This window comes from Microtus ochrogaster, linkage group LG3, assembly GCF_000317375.1.
Source record: "Microtus ochrogaster isolate Prairie Vole_2 linkage group LG3, MicOch1.0, whole genome shotgun sequence".
NCBI lineage: Eukaryota > Metazoa > Chordata > Mammalia > Rodentia > Cricetidae > Microtus > Microtus ochrogaster.
The window spans coordinates 16,978,484-16,999,137 of NC_022029.1; the positions used below are offsets into that span (position 1 = coordinate 16,978,484).

At 53.1% G+C, this 20,654-nt stretch overlaps 1 protein-coding gene across 1 annotated transcript in view; it reads left to right on the forward strand.

Moving 5' to 3' along the window:
- Positions 1-4,271: 4,271 nt before the first annotated feature.
- Positions 4,272-20,654, forward strand: part of Hs1bp3 (HCLS1 binding protein 3) — a 32,064-nt gene continuing 15,681 nt past the window's right edge. The window contains exons 1-4 of the mRNA XM_005360579.3: positions 4,272-4,318; positions 7,863-8,028; positions 11,904-12,111; positions 14,553-14,769. Coding sequence (XP_005360636.1) covers positions 4,287-4,318; positions 7,863-8,028; positions 11,904-12,111; positions 14,553-14,769 — 623 coding nt within the window. The 5' untranslated portion in view covers positions 4,272-4,286. The remainder of the gene's footprint in view (positions 4,319-7,862; positions 8,029-11,903; positions 12,112-14,552; positions 14,770-20,654) is intronic.

The window sequence follows — 20,654 nt, forward strand, 5'->3', positions numbered from 1 at the left end:
AGTAGTTATGAATTTCCCTCTTTGGGGTCCCTGAGGAAGTGGCTCTGGTAGGACAGAGACTTCCTACTGTAATTCTCTTCCCACCTACCTGCCCAGTCAGGGGCCTCTTTGCACGGAGGAACACTGGGTCCTGGCTGCCCTTCTTTCTGTTGTCGACGTGCAAGTCAGGACTGTGTGTTTCGCATGTCAATTCCATGTGGAAAACACTGAGATCCCTGGGCTGCCATCGTCCAGGTTCCAGAACTGGCTTCACCCACTAACCAGAGACCTGAACTCAAGCCCTTGAACCTCTGGCTGCAAGTCCCTCACCCTTCCTGGCTTTGCCTTTTGCCAACTATAGTGAGACTGTTTAACAATCACATGTCATCCTAGGGATAGTGAAGGATGGAGGAACCACGACAGCAGGACCAGGAGTGTGTCCTCTGTGTGGACGCACCATGACCTCTGACCTCCAACCCAGAGCAGAGAGAGGGTAAAGGGAGAGTGGGTCCTGGCTTAGGTTTCCCTGAGGGGGCATGGAGAGAGAGAGGTGACAGCAACCACCCTCCCCCACCCCCACAGAGGTGTCTACTTGCCTCTTCCTTCTCTTCGGATAACTCTGGCTCCTCTACCAGCCCCTAGGAAGGCTTAAGTCTCTCCCAGAAAGACCTGGGGCAGCAGAAGTAAAGATTCCAGCGGCTTCTGGCAGCAGTACTCCTGTATGCCCAGGGCCAGTCTTTCTCAAATTGCAGGAATTTCCCATGCTTAACCTATAACTAGGCTGCCCACGTTGCCCCAAGCAACAGCTCTGGCATTCACACTGGGGTCCTCAAATCCCAGGCCTAGGACCTCTGGGTGTGGCCACTCTGTGGCCCAGACCACCCTGTGGAGGAGGGGAGGAGAGGTAATAGGAGAAGGTAGCTTCTTTCCCAGAGCCCTTCCTAGAGGTGCTTTTCAGTGCCTTCTTGGTGGGACAAACCGCAGAGGACTGGCGGATAGTGCCATCAGCTGGCAAGCGTATGTAACAGCGCCTGGCTGATTTAGCCTAGCCTCTGAACTACCCTTTTGGGAGGTGTCCTGGGAGAAGAGATGACCACACTCAGTGAGGCCAAGAGAAACACACTGAGGTGTGGGGGAGGACCTGGCCTTCAAGCCACCATCACTGTGGACTTCCTTTGTGACCCTGATAGAGATGACGTCTATCCATAATCCTAGCATTCAGGAGGCAAAGTGATTTTGACTTTTGAGCCAGCCTGGGCTGCATAATAAGACACTATCTCTCCAAACAGGACAAGTTTAATATCCTCTGCCTCTTTGAAAGGGCATAGGGTGTGATCTTGCTGAAGAAGGTGTGTCACGGGGGGTGGGCTTCCATGCCAGGCCCAGTCTCTCTCTCCCTCTGCCTGCTGTCTGCAGATCAGGAAGGAAAACTCTCAGCCACTGTTCCAGCGCCATGCCTGTGATGGCAATGTACTAACCCTCTGAAACTGGAAGCAAGCTCCCAATTAAATGCTTTCTTCTATGAGTTAGCTTCATCGTGGTGTCTCTTCACAGCAACAGAACAGTAACTACAACAACATCCAAAATTAAAAATCAACAAGGACTTTTGGAATCAAAGCTTATTGTATAATAATTTGGAATGTCCATCCCTCCGACCTTGGTCATAGAACCCAGGGTTTTTGTTCTAGACACACAAAGATGAAGGGAGCAGCATTGGTCAGTGTTTGTCAACTTGACACAAGCTGTAGTCACCTGGGAAGAGGGGCCTCAACTGGGGAGCTGCCTCCATAAAACTGGTAAAGCCAGGTAGTGGCGGTGCACACCTTTAATCCCAGCACTTGGGAGGCAGAGGCAGGCGGATCTCTGTGAGTCTGAAGCTAGTCTGGTCTACAAAGTAAGTTCCAGGATAGCCAGAAGTACACAGGGAAACCCTGTCTTGGGGGAAAAATAATAAAATTGTGTGTGTGTGAGAGAGTGTGTGTGTGTGAGAGTGAGTGTGTGTGTGTGTGTGTCTGCAGAGACCAGAAGAGGGCATCAGATCCTCTGGAGCTTGAGTTGCAGACAGAAGTGAATAACCTAATGTGGGTGGTTGGAATAGAACTCAAGTCCTCTGGGAGAGCAGCAGGGACTCCCCTATATATTCCAGAAGTAATACCTAAGCCCCCTTTGAGCCACAAGGGAATGTGAAAGGTTTTCCTTTTCTGGCCCTCAAAGCAGTCAAAGCAGAAGGAAGGCTGTTGGTGGCGGCTTTTGATCCACAGCACCTGCCATACATTCCATCTCTCTCAGTTGCTGTGAGCATCAGTGAAAGAACAGATAAAATGAGCAGGTCCTAAGACAACCCATTCCACTAGAAACAAAGGGGATGCTTGGACATGGCAGGTCAGAGTTCATCCCCCTGCTGAACTAAGACTCCACAGCACTGGAGGCCTAACTCCCCTCCAGGGGATGGGCACCTGGAGTGGTCCCCCCACACAGCGGGGAGGAGTCTTGTGCAACACGGTCCTTGTTACTACTGCTTGCACCATGGAGCTGAGCAGGAAGCACACAGTATCAGATTTAGATCCCACATTCCAGGCATTGTACAGTTATGCACTGGAGCCTGTGGGACCCACAGAAGGCGAAATGGAATTGCTATCAAGGAACTAGGTAACCTCACAGGAATCCTGTGGTACCCATGGCAAGCAAAGGGCAGGCTGAGATTCCTGTAGTGCATGGGAAAGCCCAGCTCACTGGCTCACACAGTATTGGTGGCAGGCATGCTAGCAGCCTGGGGTCTCGTGGGGAGTCCCCACTAGGGTCTCTCAAGGCAGCTCTTCGGGGCTCTCATGGGAAAGGGTGCCACCCAGATCCTTCGCTTTATTTGTCTCTTTTCCACCCACATCTGAGTCTTAAGTCCTTAGGTCCTGACCATTTACATTCAATGATCTCCACATCCCAGGTCCTGCAGTCTCTCTTGTCCAAAACAGACTCATCATTATACCACCTCAGGGTTCTTCCAGGTGTCCAAGCCACAAGCTAAACTATAGCACTATAGCAGCATCTTTTTATAGTCTCTCTCTCTCTCTCTCTCTCTCTCTCTCTCTCTCTCTCTCTCTCTCTCTCTCTCTCTCTCTCTCCTAGGTCTCAAGTACCCCAGGCTGACTTGGCCTCAAACTCACTGTGCAGTACAGGATGGCCTTGAACTTCGGGTTCTCCTTCCTTCACCTCCTGAGTGCTGGACTTACCACCATGGGTTTACATGGTACTGGGCATGAAGCTCATGCCCTCGCGTATGGCAGGCAAGCGCTCTAAAGACAGAGCCTCATCTCAGCCCACTGCAGCACCTTGACTCCTCTGTTCACCCCCATCTCCTGGGGTTCTCACACCTGTGCCCTATTCTGCAGCTCAGCAGCCTTCGTGGTTCCCCCACTCTGGAGTGCTCCGCAGGTCTGCCATCTTCACACTAACGCACAAGGACGTCCCTTTGTGCGCAGTTCTCTGATGACCAAAGTTGGTCTCCAGGTCAGTGCAGCGCCCTAAGCTCAAACACTGAGTACCTTCCTGCCCGGACTCCTGCTTGCCTCCTCTGCTCAGGTCCCGCTGATCCCCTAGTCTCTGGAGCTCCCACACAATATCGCCCCCACTCTGGCTCAACAGTTCTGGGTCCTCTAGGACCTGCTCCTTTACAAAGCCCTTTCCGACTCCACTTCTTTCTGCAATGGGCAGGAAGAAGAAGGGGGATGGAAGGGAAGGGTAGGGAAAGGAGAGGAGAGGAGGGTTGAGGATGGGACAGGAGGGGAGGGTGCATTAAAACCTCTGTTCCCGCCTGTGCGATGGCTCAGTGAGTGAAAACATTTTCTATACAAGCTTGGTGATTCCACCCGGGAATCCATGGCGGGGGGAGGGGGAAGGAGAGATAAACGGGAAGGGGAGAGGGGAAAAGGGAGAGGGTGATTGGTTGCATAAGTGAAACCGACCCCAGGAGAGGAGAGAGCGCTTTTGCAGTCTTTTGCAGCGAACTGTAGGAGAGCGGTTTGAGGACTAGCGGCTGCAGTCCTATCGCCTTAGAGGCCTAAGCATGTACTGGGATTAAATGGCATCAGGCGCCAAATTTATGAGGTGACTGACTATGGGGCATCTGCGGTGGGCTGAAAAGCAAAGCACCCCACTACCCCGTAGGCCACGGAGGCTGCGAGGTGCAAGACGCGCCAGCAGGGGGCGGGCCAGAGCCGGGGAGGTGGCGCGGAGCCCGAGTTGGGCGGGGCCCTAACGCAGCGACGCTGGTGACGCCCGGTCCCGTGATCGTCCACCCGCCCGCAGCCAACATGCAGTCCCCGGCGGTGCTTGTCACCTCCAGGTGAGCCAGACCCCCACCCTTGCGTCCCGGGCACCCCAGCAGCCTGGCGGTTTATTCCGGTGCACCCCACTACCCTGCGGGTGTGGTGGCGCGCCATCTAGTGTCCCTGGTTTTACAGACAAGGAAGCTGAGGCCAAGCACTCATCCAAGACTCTAGAAGGGCCTGGGACTGGCACTGGCTGGGATAGGGGGCCCATTCCCTGTCCTTGCGTACTTGGGGGTCATTTCTTCCGATCCCCCAAACCTTTCAGTGCTAGTTCTGTGTGTACTAGCCCGATGCTAAGCACCAGGGACGAGGTAAATCAAACAAGCTGGTCGTGCGGGGAATACCCGCACCGGGGTGGCTGGTGCTGCGGGAGAAAGGGGCCAGTAAGTTCCAGTTGCCCTGGGAACACTGCTGCTGTTGGGCGCCACCACGTAAAGCTGAGACCCTGACCGTTGGCGCTGGAGAGAGGTCATGAGTTTCCGCATTAGGGCCAAAGGCAGCGCTCAGCACCCAGAGCCACACCTAAGGGACCCAGCTGGAAGGAGAGTGGTCCTACTTGTACCTCGGTTTTTAAGTAACTTTAAAATGGCGAACTTCAAGGATATTCGTATACTCTGCCTGTGCTCTCCCTACATAAACTTATTGTGTAAATGGACATAACACCCACAGGTTTAGCTATACTCCCAGCTCCCTGCCTCGAAATGTCTAATTCTTTTTTTTTTTTTTTCGAAATGTCTAATTCTGTACATAACCCCTGTTGTTGGAAGCTTTTTGGTTTGGTTAATGAGGCTTCGGCCGTATCTGCGCTAGATCAGGTATCCCTGTCGTCCTGTGAGTTCTGTCATTTCACTGAGCCTCAGTTTCCCTTTCTGTAGATGGAGGTTCCATATAGACAAGTGTAAGCATGGAAGCAGTACATGTCCCTGTGGGCCACGCCAGGCAGACCCATGGCCGTGAACTTGGCGCTGGCGCCTAGGAAGTGTAGTGGTGGCTTCCCTCAGTGACTGGTGTTACAGAGAGTGCTGCTGGTGGTGAGGGCAGAGGCCATTCTGATAGTCACAGTAGACCCTGGGAGCTTGCCTTCAAGTAATGCTGACACCTTTGCAAGTGCTGAGGTGGCCTTGGACCCAGGATCAACTGACGTTTCCAGCCTTCTTGTGCTGGACATCTCCCGGGCTTCATGCATGCATCCAACCAGCAGATGCATGGTTTCCCAGAGGCCTCTTCTATGGCTGGTACTGATCCAGGTTTTTTTTTTTTTTCTTTTTTTCCAAGACAGGGTTTCTCTGTCCTGGAACTAGCTCTTGTAGACCAGGCTGACCTCGAACTTACAGAGATCCGCCTGCCTCTGCCTCCCGAGTGCTGGGATTAAAGGTGTGTGCCACCACCACCCGGCTGGTCCAGGTTTTAGGGTATGCTAGTGAGGCTTTGGTGGGAACAGGTGGGCCATAGGAAAATCCAAGCTATGTCAAGGACAGTAAATGCTAAGGAAGAAGGTGAAAAGACGGGAGATCTGGGGATCCACTCAAGTTTCATACAGTGTGGTCAAGGGACATCTCTCTGAGAGACAGCAGGTGAGCAGACACTTGAGAAGCCCCTGAGGGAGATAACTATAGAAATAAAATCTTAACCTGTGCTCAGCCGAGAAGACTGCAAGAGCCACAGTCCGGAGGCCAGTGTCCTGAAGGAGAGAGAGAGAGCATTGAGGGTGGGAGGTGGCCCTGGAGAGCCCGCAATAGAGAAAGGTAATGAGGTTTCGTTCTCAGTGTGATGGAAAAGCACAGACACAGAGGCCCCATGACTCGGGGTACAGAGACCCTGTGTCTGCTGCACCCATGCTCTGCGGGCACTGCCTGGAATCCAGGTGGAGCTGGGGTGGAGCAACCCCACTGAGGGGAAGAGGGGCTGAGGCCTATTTAGGTTCTCTGTGCCTTCTGAATCCGGTGAGGTTGTGAGGGAGGCGGAGGACGTGGAGATCGGTGGTAGGGTTACCATCCTGAGCTTACTGCTTCCTGGAACGGGGAGCAGGTGGGACAGGGGAATGGGCATTTGTCCAGACAGGTTCATTGTAGATCATGATTGACAGTCAAACCGAGGTGTTAGATAAGAGGCAGGATGGCCTGGTAGAAAGAGTCCGGATCGCAGGTGGGAACTGGGGTACCATTGGACTGGGGCGTCATGGAAGGCCCTGAGTCGGGCTGAGGCCTATGGAGGGCGGTGTGAGCCAAATCATGGTAAGCCGTGGGCAGTGGGATTCTCGGGACCTGTAGTCACACGGCAGTTGAGCGGTTTGGTTTAGTGCTCCTGAACCATGCTGCCAACTACTTGCTTTTGCGATTTCTGAAGGAATTTTAAAAAAGAAGGACGTGCCTGGCGGTGGTGACATACACGTTTTCCCCAGCACTCTGGAGGCAGATCTCTGTGAATTCACGGTCAGCCTGGTACAGAGTTAGTTCTAGGGCAGCTAGGGCTGTTACACAGAGAGCTCCTGTCTCAGGAGTGAGAGAGAAAGAGGGAGAGAGGCGAAGTGGGAGCCCTGCTAAGATATGCCACTAAGCAAGTTAGTGCAAGGGGCTTATTGGGAGCAAGGGGTAGGGAAAGAATGAACAGCTGTCTTGAAGTAAAAACATGAGAGGGGCAGGCATACAGCCAGAGAGAGCAGACTAGAGAGGTGAGAGAAGCAATCGAGCGAGCTGTGCCTGGCGGGCACTTTTAAAGGATGCACACGTCACATAGCTGACAAAAAGGCACCTGGCGACAGGTGACGTAACTGCCTTGGCGGCGGGAACTAACAATTCCAGTTGTACAAGAACACACCCAGACCGTGCAGGTGTTGTCTGTGACTGCTTTGTGTCTGAAGGCAGATCTGAACAGATGCAAATGAAGTAAGATAGCCTGCAAAACTTTAAGCTATTTAAGATCTGCCCTAACCAACCTCAGGTTTACTGCTGGTGGTGGTGGCTCACGCCTTTAATCCCAGCACTCTGGAGGCAGAGGCAGGCAGATCTCCATGAGGCCAACCTGGTCTACAACCTGTCTAGTTCCAGGACAGGCACCAAAGCTACACAGAGAAACCCTTTCACGAAAAATAAAAAACAAATAAACCTCAGGCTTATGATTCAGTAACCCAAGTCTGTCGTTCTTGCAAGTTCGAGAGGATGCTTATGCCGTCCAGGGACCTTGGGACCGTCGGTGTCTGGGATGAGCTCCTGTTCCCAGGCTTCCTGCTCTGACCTGAACTTAATGGTCAGGAGTTTCAGGGAGGGACAGGAAAGTGTAATTGTGCCTATCCGACAGAGTTGCCTGGACACAGGGCAGAGGAAGCACAAGTGGGCTTCTTTAATCCAGCTCAGCCCTAGGTGCAAAGACAAGGAAACCAAGCCTGAGACGTAGCGATTCCTATTGGCCAGCCCGCTCAGCCGCTGGGGTCAATACCACAGGGGATAGGGACAGAATGCAGAGTTCAGTTCCTGGTATGGGTGGCTGACCAACCTGCACGTCACTGGCCAAGCCTGCTGACTTGAACCTGATCTTGACCTGCCTTCCTTCGCTTTACAGGCAAGTGCAGAATGTCCACACAGGCCTTGACTTGACCGTGCCACAGCACCAGGAAGTGCGGGGCAAGATGATGTCCGGCCACGTGGAATACCAGATCCTAGTGGTGACCCGCTTGGCTGTGTTCAAGTCTGCCAAGCACCGGCCCGAAGATGTTGTCCAGTTCTTGGTGAGCAGAGGGCCCTAGCCATGATCCTCTGAGGGTGCCCAGGCAGGGTGTCTGCCCTTCAGGGTCCAGTAGCATCAGCATGCTGACACTTCCCTAGGGTCTAGAGCGCTAGGCTGTGGGGTGACTGAAACATCAGAGGAGACCCATACAGCGAGTCCCCTGGAAGGCAGACTTGTGAAGGACATAGATGTGACAGGCGCACAGGGGAGACTGGGAATGTGTAGGGGGTGCTCCTAATATACCTTGGAGAGAAGAGAAGATTCTGGAAACTTCCTGGAAGAGGTGAAGGCGGGACTGTGTTTTAAAGAATAGATGGTCTTAAGCCGTGGTGGCACAAGCCTTTTATTCCAGCACTCAGAGGCACAAGGCCACCCTGGTCTACAGAGCTAGTTCCAGGACAGCCAAGGCTCCACAGAAAATCTCTGTCTTGGGCGGTGGTGGCGCATGCCTTTAATCCCAGCACTCGAGAGGCAAAGGCAGGCGGATCTCTGTGAGTTCGAGACCAGCCTGGTCTACAGAACTAGTTCCAGGACAGACTCCAAAGCCACAGAGAAACCCTGTCTCGAAAAAAAAAAAATCTCTGTCTTGAGAGAGAAGTGGGGGGAGGGTGCTGATCAGCAGGGGAGGAGTGAAAGGTGTCCCAGAAAGAAGGCAAAGGAGCTGGGAAGGGGTTGAGAATTTGGAGCCCCTGAGCGGTTGATCATGGTCTTGGGAGGACACAAGGCTGGGGGACATGCAGGACACAGCTGGACCTGCACTTGTCTTGCAGACAAGTCATTTTAAGCAGAGACGTGACGGTCCCATCTGCCTTTAACCAGAGAGTCTAGTAACAGCAAGGCATGGGGATCAGAAGACCAGGAGCCTGGCCCTGGGGACAACACAGAAAGCAGCCAGGCTGGAAGCTGCAGAAGCAGTAGCTGGGGCGAGGAGAGTGTGAGGTACTTCCAGTGTGCAGCTTCCATTCGCCAAGGTCAGCAACACTGACAGAGAGCAGGTTCGAGACCGGTCAGTGCTCTGTCCACCCATTGGGTCGACTCAGGAAGCCCAGCATAGAAGTGGGCCGGGCCTGAGACATCAGCTTGGAAGTCTTGTCAAGAACTAGGAGTGGATAGCACGGAGAAGAGCCGACGAAGAAATCATGGAGACACCAGCAAGCCAGCAGCAGTTGAGTCTGGCATCAGGGCAGAAAAGTGAGGCTGGGTGAACAGAGAACTTCAAAAAAGGAGTGCTGTGTTCCCACATTTATTTACCCTTTGGTCCAGACCTGGTGAGCAGGAAGGACGGGATCGAAGGATAAGGTTAGGGGAACCAGGAGGGCGCAGCCTGCTGCAGGTTGGTTCCACAACTCCAGGCATCTGAAACGAAAGGAAAATGATGAGTGTACAGCTCTGTGACAGCAAGGGACCAAATTTATAAGGATGATGTAAGGGGGCTAAAGAGATGGCTCAGAGGTTAAGAGCACTGGTTGCTCTTCCAGAGAACCCGGGTTCAATTCCCAAGCACCCATGGGGCAGCTCACAACTGTCTGTAACTCCAGTCCCAGGGGACCCAGCACGCTCACACAGACATACACACAGGCAAACCATCAATGCACATATAAAAAAAGATAGTGTAAGTCACAAATCTTTCCTTAAGGGACGTTCCACAACCGTGCTGTTTTCATCTGCTCCTTAGATCTAACCTAGGGACCTAGGTGGAACACGAGCCAATTCTGGGTCTGCCGTGTTCTGAGAGTGGGTCCGCTCTGGGGGGCCGTTTGCAGCTCCTAGTAATCTGCCTGACCTCAGATAACCTGAGTTCAGTGCACCCACGCATTCAGAGCCGAGCAGACAGAAAGGGAGTGAGTGATGCCGGGGCCTGACGGAGAGGCAGCATCTTGGGGACACTTGGGATGCCAGTGCAGCCTGCTCTGTCCTGTACGGAGGACCGAACATTAGGGCAGGGTGAATGAAAGGTCACCTGGGACACTTTCATATGCCACACTAGTGCTGCTTTGCCCCAAACAGTGAGGCCCACGCCCCATGGAAAGCATGCTGGGGTGCGTCCAAAGCGTGGGCATGCGCATACAGGCTGGTGCAGCGCTTCGCAGATCTTGAGTACCTAAGAGGGCAAAGGAAAACTCATTTGCCTTGGTATCCAAGGATGTAGGCCAGAGTTATCCCCCTGGGATTTTATGAGTTCGCTAAAAGAATTCGTATTTCTTGTACGTTCCTTGGAAGGATATATACTTTTAAATAAAAGCAAGCATTTAGTTGCTAGCCATGGCGTAAAGCCAGCCCCCCACACCGGGGGGGAGGCACTGTATCAGAGATCTGGCAGCCTCAGGTAAAGTATGACTGTGCCTGTAAACCCTGATTGCACAGTCAGTGTACACTTACCAGAGGACCGTGAGGTAGCATTGCTGTCAACCCAGTGCTCCGCAGTGCTTGCCACACACAGTCACCGGGTATTTTGGTGCTCACACTTTAGCTCCCTGTCTCTCTTGCTGGCAGCTGCTTGATGTTCTGCCTGGAACACGAGTGGGTGAGGGAGCCGTGGACGGTGCCAGGGTGTCTGAGACTTACAACTCACACTGCCTGTTTTGTGGGTCTGGAGCCTGAGCCTGCAGGGAGCAGTTAGGCCAGCAGGGGGTGCTCACTCCCCACTGTGGCTTGGCTGCCGCTGCCAGAGCCTCAGAACTCAGGAATTCAAGTGGGAACCTGAGAAACTGGTGCCCTGGGGATCCTCTTACTCTTTCCTCGAGAGTTCTTCCCGAGAAAGTTCCAGAGCCAGTTTGGAGCTGTAGGCAACAGCTTCCTATCCCAGGGGACTCCCCGTTTACAGGGTTCTGAAGCTCCCTCATTGCCACGCTCGCTGCACAGCCAGCTCCTGGTGTCTAGGACCTTGAAATGGGGTGGTACACTGGTTAACGAGCTGTGGACCACACCCTTCCAGAGTCCCTGTGATGGGACCACCCTCAGTCCAGTCACACAACCGTGTACATACTTAAGATGGTACCGCCAGGTCTGGGGGTGCGGGTCATCCATGCTTTCATTCTCAACGGTGTCACATATGTCCTGTGGAGATGGGTTTACCCTCCAGGGAAGCACCAACCAGTCCGGGACTGAGGAAACCCAGGGTGCTGGGGAAGGCCAGGGCATAAGGCACGTGACTTTTATCTGAGCTCATATGGATTGTGCAGATCCCAGTACAAGCGCACAGGGCTGTGGCTACTCACTGCATGAAGCCCAGAGCCAGCTAGAGAGTTCTGTGTCAGCACATGCATAGCAAGAGTCTATGAAAAAGCAGTGATCGCTAAACTGTGGGGAGGTTCAGAACTGGGAGGAGGTGGATACAGCGATTTGCAGTAAGCTGAGTGCTGCCTTTGGAGACTCAGGGGACACCTGGTGGCAGCAGCAGGCAGTGTCACCCATGTGTCAGGGACTCCTGCTGGGCAGTTCTTGGCTCTGCCCCCCATGCAGGACAGGCCCCACCAGAAGGCCGGTTCAAGTCAGAGGATGATCAAGATGTCTGTGCTGTGAAAAAGTGATTCACAGTGCTATTGCAAGATGGCCGTCACCTGCCAGGTGCCGAACTCGCTCTGGGCAGGCTCAGATAGACCTGAATAGGTGTAGGCCGTGGTCATTTGCAGGACACGTAGGTCCCTGTAAAGGGCTGTACACAGAACCTGCAGCCATGCCTTAGGCCTCTGCTCCTGCATCCTTCCTTTGGGACTTTAGACCTCTCTGGGAACCAGAGAGTGAGGCTGGGGGGCAACAGCAGCATAGCTCAGCAGGTCATAGGCGGGCCTGCTCCGGGCACATATCTGGTCAGGGTGAGGAGGTTTCTTACCGTTGGCTCTTCTCTCAGGAAACCACATACTCCTCTCATTCCAGGTCTCCAAAAAATACAGCGAGATCGAGGAGTTTTACCAGAAACTGAGCAATCATTACCCGGCAGCCAGCTTGCCCCCGCTGCCTAGGAAGGTCCTGTTTGTCGGAGAGTCTGACATTCGGGAAAGGAGAGCCATGTTTGATGAAATTCTGCGCTGTGTCTCCAAGGATGCCCAGTTGGCCGGCAGCCCAGAGCTGCTAGAATTCCTAGGTACCTGAGGCTTTGTCCCGTGTCCCTGAGGTCTCTGCAGCCCAGAACCCCACCACCACCACTGTGACCCAGTGGGCAGCCCATTGCCACCCTCCATGCCCTGCAAGCTTTAGCAAAGCTCTTGGGCCTCAGTGACCTCCTGGGCTGGATGGTAAGAAGGAGCCCCAGCCCTCAAGGAACTGACCTCCAGATGTCATAGAGGGACCTCGCCATGGCCTTCCTAGCCATCTCATTATATATCTCCCTGCACTTAGACACTTGCGTGTGCACATCCCTCTGCCTTCTGCCAATCAGACCTGGCAGCCTGTGACATCCAGAGAACACTGTGCCTCCCCACCTGCTGACTGGGTCCCCTGTGGATATCACAATCAGTTCATACCCCACAGAGAGTATGGGTGTGATCTGGCACTCCTTTAGCCAACTCCATGGACCTCAAACTCGTCTTTATAGTATCAGGACAACCCCCTTCCCCTTCCCTCTTTCCTCGGTGTTCTCAATAAGAGAAGTAATTTACTGATGGAGATTGGGAGTATATGAACTAACACACATGAGATGCTTCAAACAGAGCCTGTTATCCAGGGGGTGGTATTTTAATACTGCACCCTCCAGCACTCCTGTCTACTTAAATCCCCCTGAGTGAGCATCTGCCCTTCATCCCTGGATGATCGGGCCAGGGCACACCTACGTCTGGTGCCTATCTCTCTCTCTCTTCACCCCCTCCCTTTTCCCGACAGCCTTTTAACTTTGCTCTTTTCTGATCTCATGGATCTCCACTTCTACGGTTCTATGGGACGTAATTCCCATAAACCAAATGTGAAAGGAGAATGCTTTTTAGGAATTTTAACTACTGACTGATGTTTGTTTAAGACAGAGCTTAACTATCTAGTCCTGTTGTCTTGAAACTCACTACATAGACCAGGCTGGCCTCGAACTCACAGATACCTGCCTGCCTCTGCCTCCTCAGTGCTGGGATTAAAGGTGTGCACCACCATGCCTGGCTGAGTGATTTCTTTTTAAGTGATGGTTTCAAAAAGTGGCTTGCGTGGAAACGAACAAACAGTCCAAACCTACGCTTCTCAAAGTGTCCGTGGGGAGGACTATCTGTTTATTCCCAGGCTTTCACAGACAGATATTACATGTGCAGATGCCGCAGTGATTGATGCCAGGGCTCTATTTCTGGGGGCTTGCTTCCTCTTTCTGAACTGAACTTACCACAAACACCTGCCTTTCATGCTTTGAGAACTGATGTCAGCCCAGTTGTCCTGGGGTGGTCGTGGTTTGTTCTGGAATCTCCCACATGCTCACCGCACTCATTCGGGTAGAAATCTGATCACGCAGGCTCCTGGAGTTGTCTGCCTATGGTGAGGTCGGCAGAGTCGCTGGCGGGGATTTACTACAGCAAGGCATTGAGAAAGAGACGGTCCCGCTCAAGCCTCATTGTACACTGGCTGGCTGGTGTGTTTCACCACCGGGTTTGCTGGGCACCGGCTTGGCTGTTTCTATGGTAGAGCTGACTGAGTTTTGTGGCATGCTGTCCCCTGGCATGACACAGCTGCTGCTCTCTTGAATTCTTAGCGGCTGTGGTCACTGACCTGTATGTGAAGCACAAAAATGGGTCCTTTACTTTCCCTCCTGGATGTTGGAGAGACTCAGAAGGCCCCACCTCTCCCTGGGTGACAGACAGACTGATAGGTAAGTGGATGGATGGATGGATGGATGGATGGATGGATGGATGGATGGATGGATGGACGGACGGACGGACAGGATGGATGGATGGATGGATGGATGGATGGATGGATGGATAAGATGAGATGGACTGGATGGATGGATGGATGGATGGATGGACGGACGGACAGGATGGATGGATGGATGGACGGACAGGATGGATGGACTGCTATATGGATGCGTGGGCAGGGTGAACGGAGGGAGGGATGGAGGAATGGATGGAGAGGATGAATGTAGGGATGGATGGGCAGGATGGATGGATGGACAGATAGACAAGCTATTAGGAAGGAAGGAGTCCCTTTTTTTAAAAACATGGTATAGCTGCTTATAAGACGTACCTGTAAGTAACCCCAGTTACACTCAGCACATCAAGCTAGACATGGTGGACTCTTCCCTTTCTTCTGTGGGTGCTCCTATCTGGGATGAGCAGAGAGTTGTCCGTGTCTCCCTGGGCAGAGTTCACACAATACTAGGCCACAGAAATTCTGAAACTCCTACCTTCAGCCTAAACTGACATTCCCCATGGCTAGGCCGCACCGGCCTTCCATGGTGCCAGCATCCCTGAGGGGGACACCACAGAACCTGGCCCTCTCCCAGCCTCTCAGAATTGGGGTCCCAGGAAGTTTCAGGAAGCCCTCAGAACCTGGCTCCCGAGGGTGGGTATGGAGATATCACCTTGAAAGTGGACGTCAATCTCTCATTTTCTTCTCCCATAGGAACCAGGGCTGCAGGGGCTGCAGGCCATGCCACTAGAGATCCCTCTGTCCTAGGTGACACAGCCAGCCAGCCAGGGGACAGCGATGAGGCTTTTGATTTCTTTGAGCAGCAGGATGACGTGCAGCCCCCCACACTGGGCCTGAGCAACAAGGATGTGGAGAAGTCCTTGGAGGAAGAGGAGGAGGAAGAGGCGCTCGACCCCCTGGGCATCATGCGGTAGGTCTCCACTGCGTCCCAGGTCCTGGGCTCAAAGGGGTCTGGGCCATGGGATTTTGACCTGGTGTGCTCAGGAGAGTTCACTCTGCTCCACCTCAGGGTTACACCTACCCATCCCTCGTCAGATCCCCGTCTGTGACTAACTACACAGATAGCCCCATGGTAGCTCAGTAGTACAGCCTGCTGGACCCAGCAGTACTGGCACTGGGACCTGGGTTCTCCTTCTCGCTGAATGAGTGGCAGTGTGACTTGTTTGCCTTTGAGCATGCTTCTCCGTCTGTAAGGCAGGGTTCCCTTCAGCTCCTCCAGGACCATGTGGGTATAAATCACCTGTGACAGTGACTGGACAGTGTCCCCTTCACATGCTCACACATGCTCCAAGGAGATGGAGAGGCAAACCAGCTAGGCACCCCTTTTGCTTCACGCCTCTCTGGTGCATCCAGCCAATCAGTGAGACGCTCCTGAGCCCTGGCTACAGGGACCACCCTGTGCTGGAAATGGGGTCAGGGCACAGGCCGGAGGAGGAGATGCACAACCAGACATCTGCCACAGTCCCCCCCTCCCCCAGTGGATGTGGGCTGAGAACACAATGACTTCCGTAATGGAAACCAGCTACTCAGCTATCCCAGAATACTTTTTATCCTTCTTGGCTCTAGCAAAGAGCAGCTAATATACTAATATTTTCTGTGCTGAGCATAACGCTGTGTGCTTCGCAGGCTGCGTCTCAGCTGTTTCTTCCTTTCAAACAACAGCCCAAGGTGAAGAATGGCGCTGCCTTGGCACCCAGTTTGAGCGCTTGCGCTGGGCCTGAATTCCAGCTCCATCCTTCAGTCACCAAGGCTCCCGGGCTATCTGCCTCTTTCTCCAGTTTTCCTCCGTCAAAATGGGCTCTCGACAGTACCTACTGCGTGGAGCACTGCAGGGAGATGATCTAGGATGTGTAGGTGTTCACGTTAGCCGTCATCATAAGGTTCGCTTCCAGCAGAACCAGACCACGGCCCAGGGCACCCTTCACACTCTGACAAATGGGTCTTGGGAACTCGCTTGCCATCCTCAGGATATAGACAGGGGAGGCTGCCTGAAACAAGATCCCCCGAAGAATTAGACAAAGGCACTTTCAGTGTGATGTCATACAAGATGAGGTCCCCAGCATGCCACCCTTTTGGCATGGGCTGACCTCCCCAAGTATGACATCTGGAACATGAACTGCAGGGATGTGAGCCCACCACAGAGGAGATGAGGCCTCACATTGGGCAGAGGTCCCCAGGCCAGGGGAATCTAGTGTCCCCAGTAGCCTTCAGCCAGTGTATATTGTGAGGAGGAGGGGTCTGGTCCACAAGGGACAGGCAGTAAGGATACCAGGGTGACATGGGGAGAACCCTATAATATCCACTCCTTATGGGCCTCACCCAGCCCTAGGAGCCTGCCTAGGCTTTATTTTGTTAAGAATAGGGCATTGTCTGAACTCACGCCATCTGCTGTTCTAAGTAACCAGGAGCCGTGCCAAGCTGAAATGGACTTCTGAGGCTGCACCAGCCTTTGGCTGAACAACATAGTTAGCAAAGTGGCTCCTTTTTTGGGTAGGAAAATGCTCTTGGGGTTGGCAAGTGCTGCCTTGAATTTCTTAGTCTAGTAGCAGAGTTGAGGGGCCGGTGTTGGGCAGCCAGCCTGGGACCACCTGAAGGGACCTCTGTGCCCTTGGGGGGTAAGGGCCGCTGGCTTCTGGATTCTGGGAAAGCAGCACCAAGAGGACTCCCCTTCCTGCCAGATTTTCTCTTAAGGACCCATGTGACACCAGTTGGTATTATCGGCTCTGTCAGGAATAATAAGTAAGGTTTCTCGCGAGCTTTCTCAGTGCCAGGAACTGAGCTAATTGGCATTTGCGTGCAGGAGCTCGTGTTACCTGTGAGACAGCACTTCTGAAATTGGCTGTGACCTGCAGTCAGTGTGTGGAACATCAGGACACACGTGTATATGCTTCATATGAGACCAAGCGAGGCTTGAGAACATAGGAAACCTCGCTAAGCACACTCTGTGCCCATGGCTCCTTCATTTGTGAAAAGATCCAGAACACGCGGAACTGCTTTCTGGGGCTATTGCTGGCACCCCGTAGGAGACAGATCCCTGTGAGGCTGACTTTGTTTTCTGTGGTAGGACACTGGAGTCTAGAGTCAGGCGTCTTGAGCTCATTCAAACAGCCCCAAATGGCAGAACTAGGGCCTGGAGCCACCTGTGACCATCTTTTGGCAATGTGGCACGAGCTAGGGAGGGTTTTTACGCATGGAGAACTCAAGACTCCTCTGAGCAGGGATTTGGCAAAAGCCTGGTGTGCTAGTTTGGTTTCTACTTATGTGATTAAAGACCATGCCCAAAAGCAACTCGGGGAGGGGAGGACAAGGTTTCCTTGGCTTAAACCCCAAGGTCACAGTCACTGAGGGAAGAGAGACAGGAGCTGGAGCGGAGACCATGAAGGGATGGATGCTGTGTATCCCGGGCTTGCTCAGTTTGCTGTCTTCTCCATCCCAGGCCCACCTACTCAAAGGGGGCACTGTCCCCTGAGGACTGGGCTCTCCCACACCAGCCATTATTCTAGAAAATGCACTACATGCATCCCTGAAGGCAATCTGAGGGAGGCATTGTCTCGACCAAGGCCCCTCTTCTCGGGTAACTCTAGTTTGTGTCAAGTTGACATGGATGGATGGGTGGATGGATGGATGGATGGATGGATAATGGATGGATGGATGGATGGATGGATGGATGGATGGATGGATGGATGGATGGAGTAAATAAGTAAGTTAGTAACCAGGGCACTTCGTATATGACACAGCAGTGACTTGAAGAGTCAGGTTTCCCTCTCATGGACAGAAGGGCTGCCCACCCCCCGTTGGTGGAGTATTCTTGGTTCCACCAGAGGCCTATTGTCTGAGTTCCTTTGTTCCTCTGCACACGCAGCGTGCCTGGCTCCCAAGCTCAGATCCCCCAGCTCCCAGGACATTTCTGGAGCAGCCTTCCTTGTGCTCAACCTCAGGCGTTCCGTGCTGTGGCCACAGGGAGGCGCTCAGGCTCCATTTCAGGACTGTCTGCAAGGGTGGGAGAGATTGGCACAAAGCCGGAGCCTGACTGGCCTGGCTTTTCTTTGTCTCTTTAACCAGCCTCCGACTAGGGAGAAGTCAGCCTTGGTGCACTGTTGGAAAGCAGAGAAAAGCCCACACCCTCGCTCATTCAGACAGCATCACTCCTTGTCTTTCCTGAGTTTGTTTCCCCCTGAGTCTGGCCCGTGCCGTCTGGACTCTAGACATAGCGTACATACTGTTTCTCACTCTGCTTTTCCAATTAACGTTCTGTCCCGGGCGCCTTCCTCTGTCATACATACTTTCCGTATTTAACCCTATTTTAGCGTCTTTGTGGCTCTGAGAAAACTGTGCCTTGCGCTAGAGACATTTTTCATCCTCACTCAAAAGAGAAAAAAAAAAAAAAACCCTGGTCTGGTCATTGGGAGAGATTGGAAACACAGGCAAAGTTCTTTCCCCAGGAACAGGTATGCCTGACCTTCACATCTCGTTAACAGTGGGATTATTATTTCAGATCTGCGATTCTGCAGTTGGGTGTTTTCTGCAGCTTTTCTAGGGCTCTCTCCGGACTAATGCTGTATTTCCCTCAGACTCTGAGCCAGCCCCTCAGGCCCAGGCACTTGGAAATGGCACCATCAGGTCCCGGCTTTTGGTGCCTTCCACAGGCTTTTGCTGTTGCAGGGAGGAACTCGAGGAACTCCTGGGTAAAGAGTTCTCATTCTGTTGAACTGTTCATCTAAGTAATGGCCTCAGAGCCAGGTCCCTGAAGGTTGTGCAGGGGGCTCTGGCTGAGAAAGGCTGGCTCCTTGGGGCCCACACAGTTGCCCTGTTTTAGGCCTCTCTTCTCTGTCATCCTGCCCATCAAAGCACCACTGTGCCGGCCACTTCTTTTCCAGCTTGCTTCCTAGTGACAGAGGACACAGCTGGCTCCTGCCCCTGCCTGTCTGTGAGGCTGGCCTCTCAAACTCTCAAAGGGGAGGGCTCAGGACTCAAGTGAAGACCTTTTTCCTTGGAGACTGTTTTATCATTATTTTTCCATAGATTTTGCTTCGTTTTCCATGAAATAACTGCTTGCTTGAGTATGAAAATAATCCTTGACATTTTGTACTTGGCTGAAATTTCTGCTCTGGGATGACCCTTCCATTTTTCAGTGTCTGTAGAACCCCTGTGACTGCTCCTAGATTTCCTCACCGGGCATCTAGAATCCATGGCAGGAGCTGGGGGGATGGGATGGTTTCAGCCTTGCTGCTCCCCTCCCCCCTCCCTAACCCTGGAATGCCCTTCCTTGGGTGCCTCTTGCTAAACAAATAGCACGACCTTGGGGACATTGAGCCAGGAGGCCCAGGCCTCTGTTGGCTAAGCCTTTCCATGAGAGCACAGTTAGGGCCTGGGTTTCTGCCTGGAGCCAGGTGGGGATACAGTTTCCCAGGCGCCCTGAGCCCTTCCATGGAGCCCTTGTCAGGGAGCCCTCGTCTGTGAGCCGTGGTCACTCACTCTGCAGCAGCCCAGACACCAATGTATGCCAAAGTCTGAGAGACGCTCCTACACAGTGCAGAGGGGTGGGATGAATAGGGTACCCCCCCCATAATGCCTCTCCTCCTAATCCTCCTGCTCCTCTCGACTCCCTCTACTGCCTACCCCCCACTAAACAGGTTCTCTGAGAGCAGTGGAGACCCCAGTAGTACCTCCATGGTTCCAGGCCCTAACTGGCCCCAAAGTAGTGAGGAGGGCAGAGTCAAAACTTTCAGCCACCCTTACCGAGGGGCACAGCTAGCCTCACTGCTGTGTTTCCATGCAGGTCCTTCCTGCTCCTGGCCCAGCCTCAGTCAAAGGACTCCAGGGACCGTGGCTAGCACAGTGGTTTCTGCCCTTTCTATTTCAGTAGCAAAGGCTGCTTTTCAAGAGAAAAACTTCACACAGACACAGAATGGAAAAAACAGACCTTCATTCAAAGAGACACAGGAACTAGATCTTTGTCCCCTGAAGTGACCCTAGATAGCTTTGGAAAAGGTTGGGGCCTCTTATAAGCACACAGTTTGAAAGCTGGAACTCCAGGATGTATGAACACCCCCAAAGTAGGGTTCAGCATTCAAATCATACCTTTGAAGCAGACTATGGGCAGTTTGCTCAACTCCGAGCTGTGACTTCTTCAGTTGCAAAACAGTTGGGGTTTCAGGAGCAAAGGGGCCTCCAGTGGTGTGGAGGGAAGGCTCTATAGCCTACAAGCAGCTTTTACCTTTCCTGCCAAAGCCCCGAAGGGTCTAGGCCCAAGAGTCAAAAGGAAGAAAGGAAAGTTATTTGTAAGGTGTGGCATCTAGTTTGTCTTCTTCCCAAGGCCTGTGTGTCTCATAGATCAGACGAACTGTGGAAGGCTGTGTGCCTACTTCCTTTTGTTATGCAAATCTCAGCACCAGGTGATGGTTTATGTGCTGGCCAGGCTTGTACCTCCTGTCAGGAGCCCCTGTACACCTGGAGGTGGCAGGCTGCCTCCCACAGCTGTCCCTGTGGAGACTGAGCTAGGTTGAGCTCTTGCTGGAGCGAATGCTTACCTGATCCCTTCCCGATCGAGTCATGTGAGGGGCCGTGTCTGCCATTCTTCTATTCAAGGCTGCCCCCGACATCAGCCATTCATAGCATGACAGTCCGTGTCCAGTAGGAGGCTGGACTGTGTTCAGGGCAATAGAGTTGAGAAACATTTGTAAGAAACCAGGGGCACCCTGAGAGGAGGAGCTTCGGTGACCTGATGGTTGTGTGTGTGGGGGGGGAGGTTCCGGACTCTTCATAACCAGCTGATACGCTTCAGTGACCTGATGG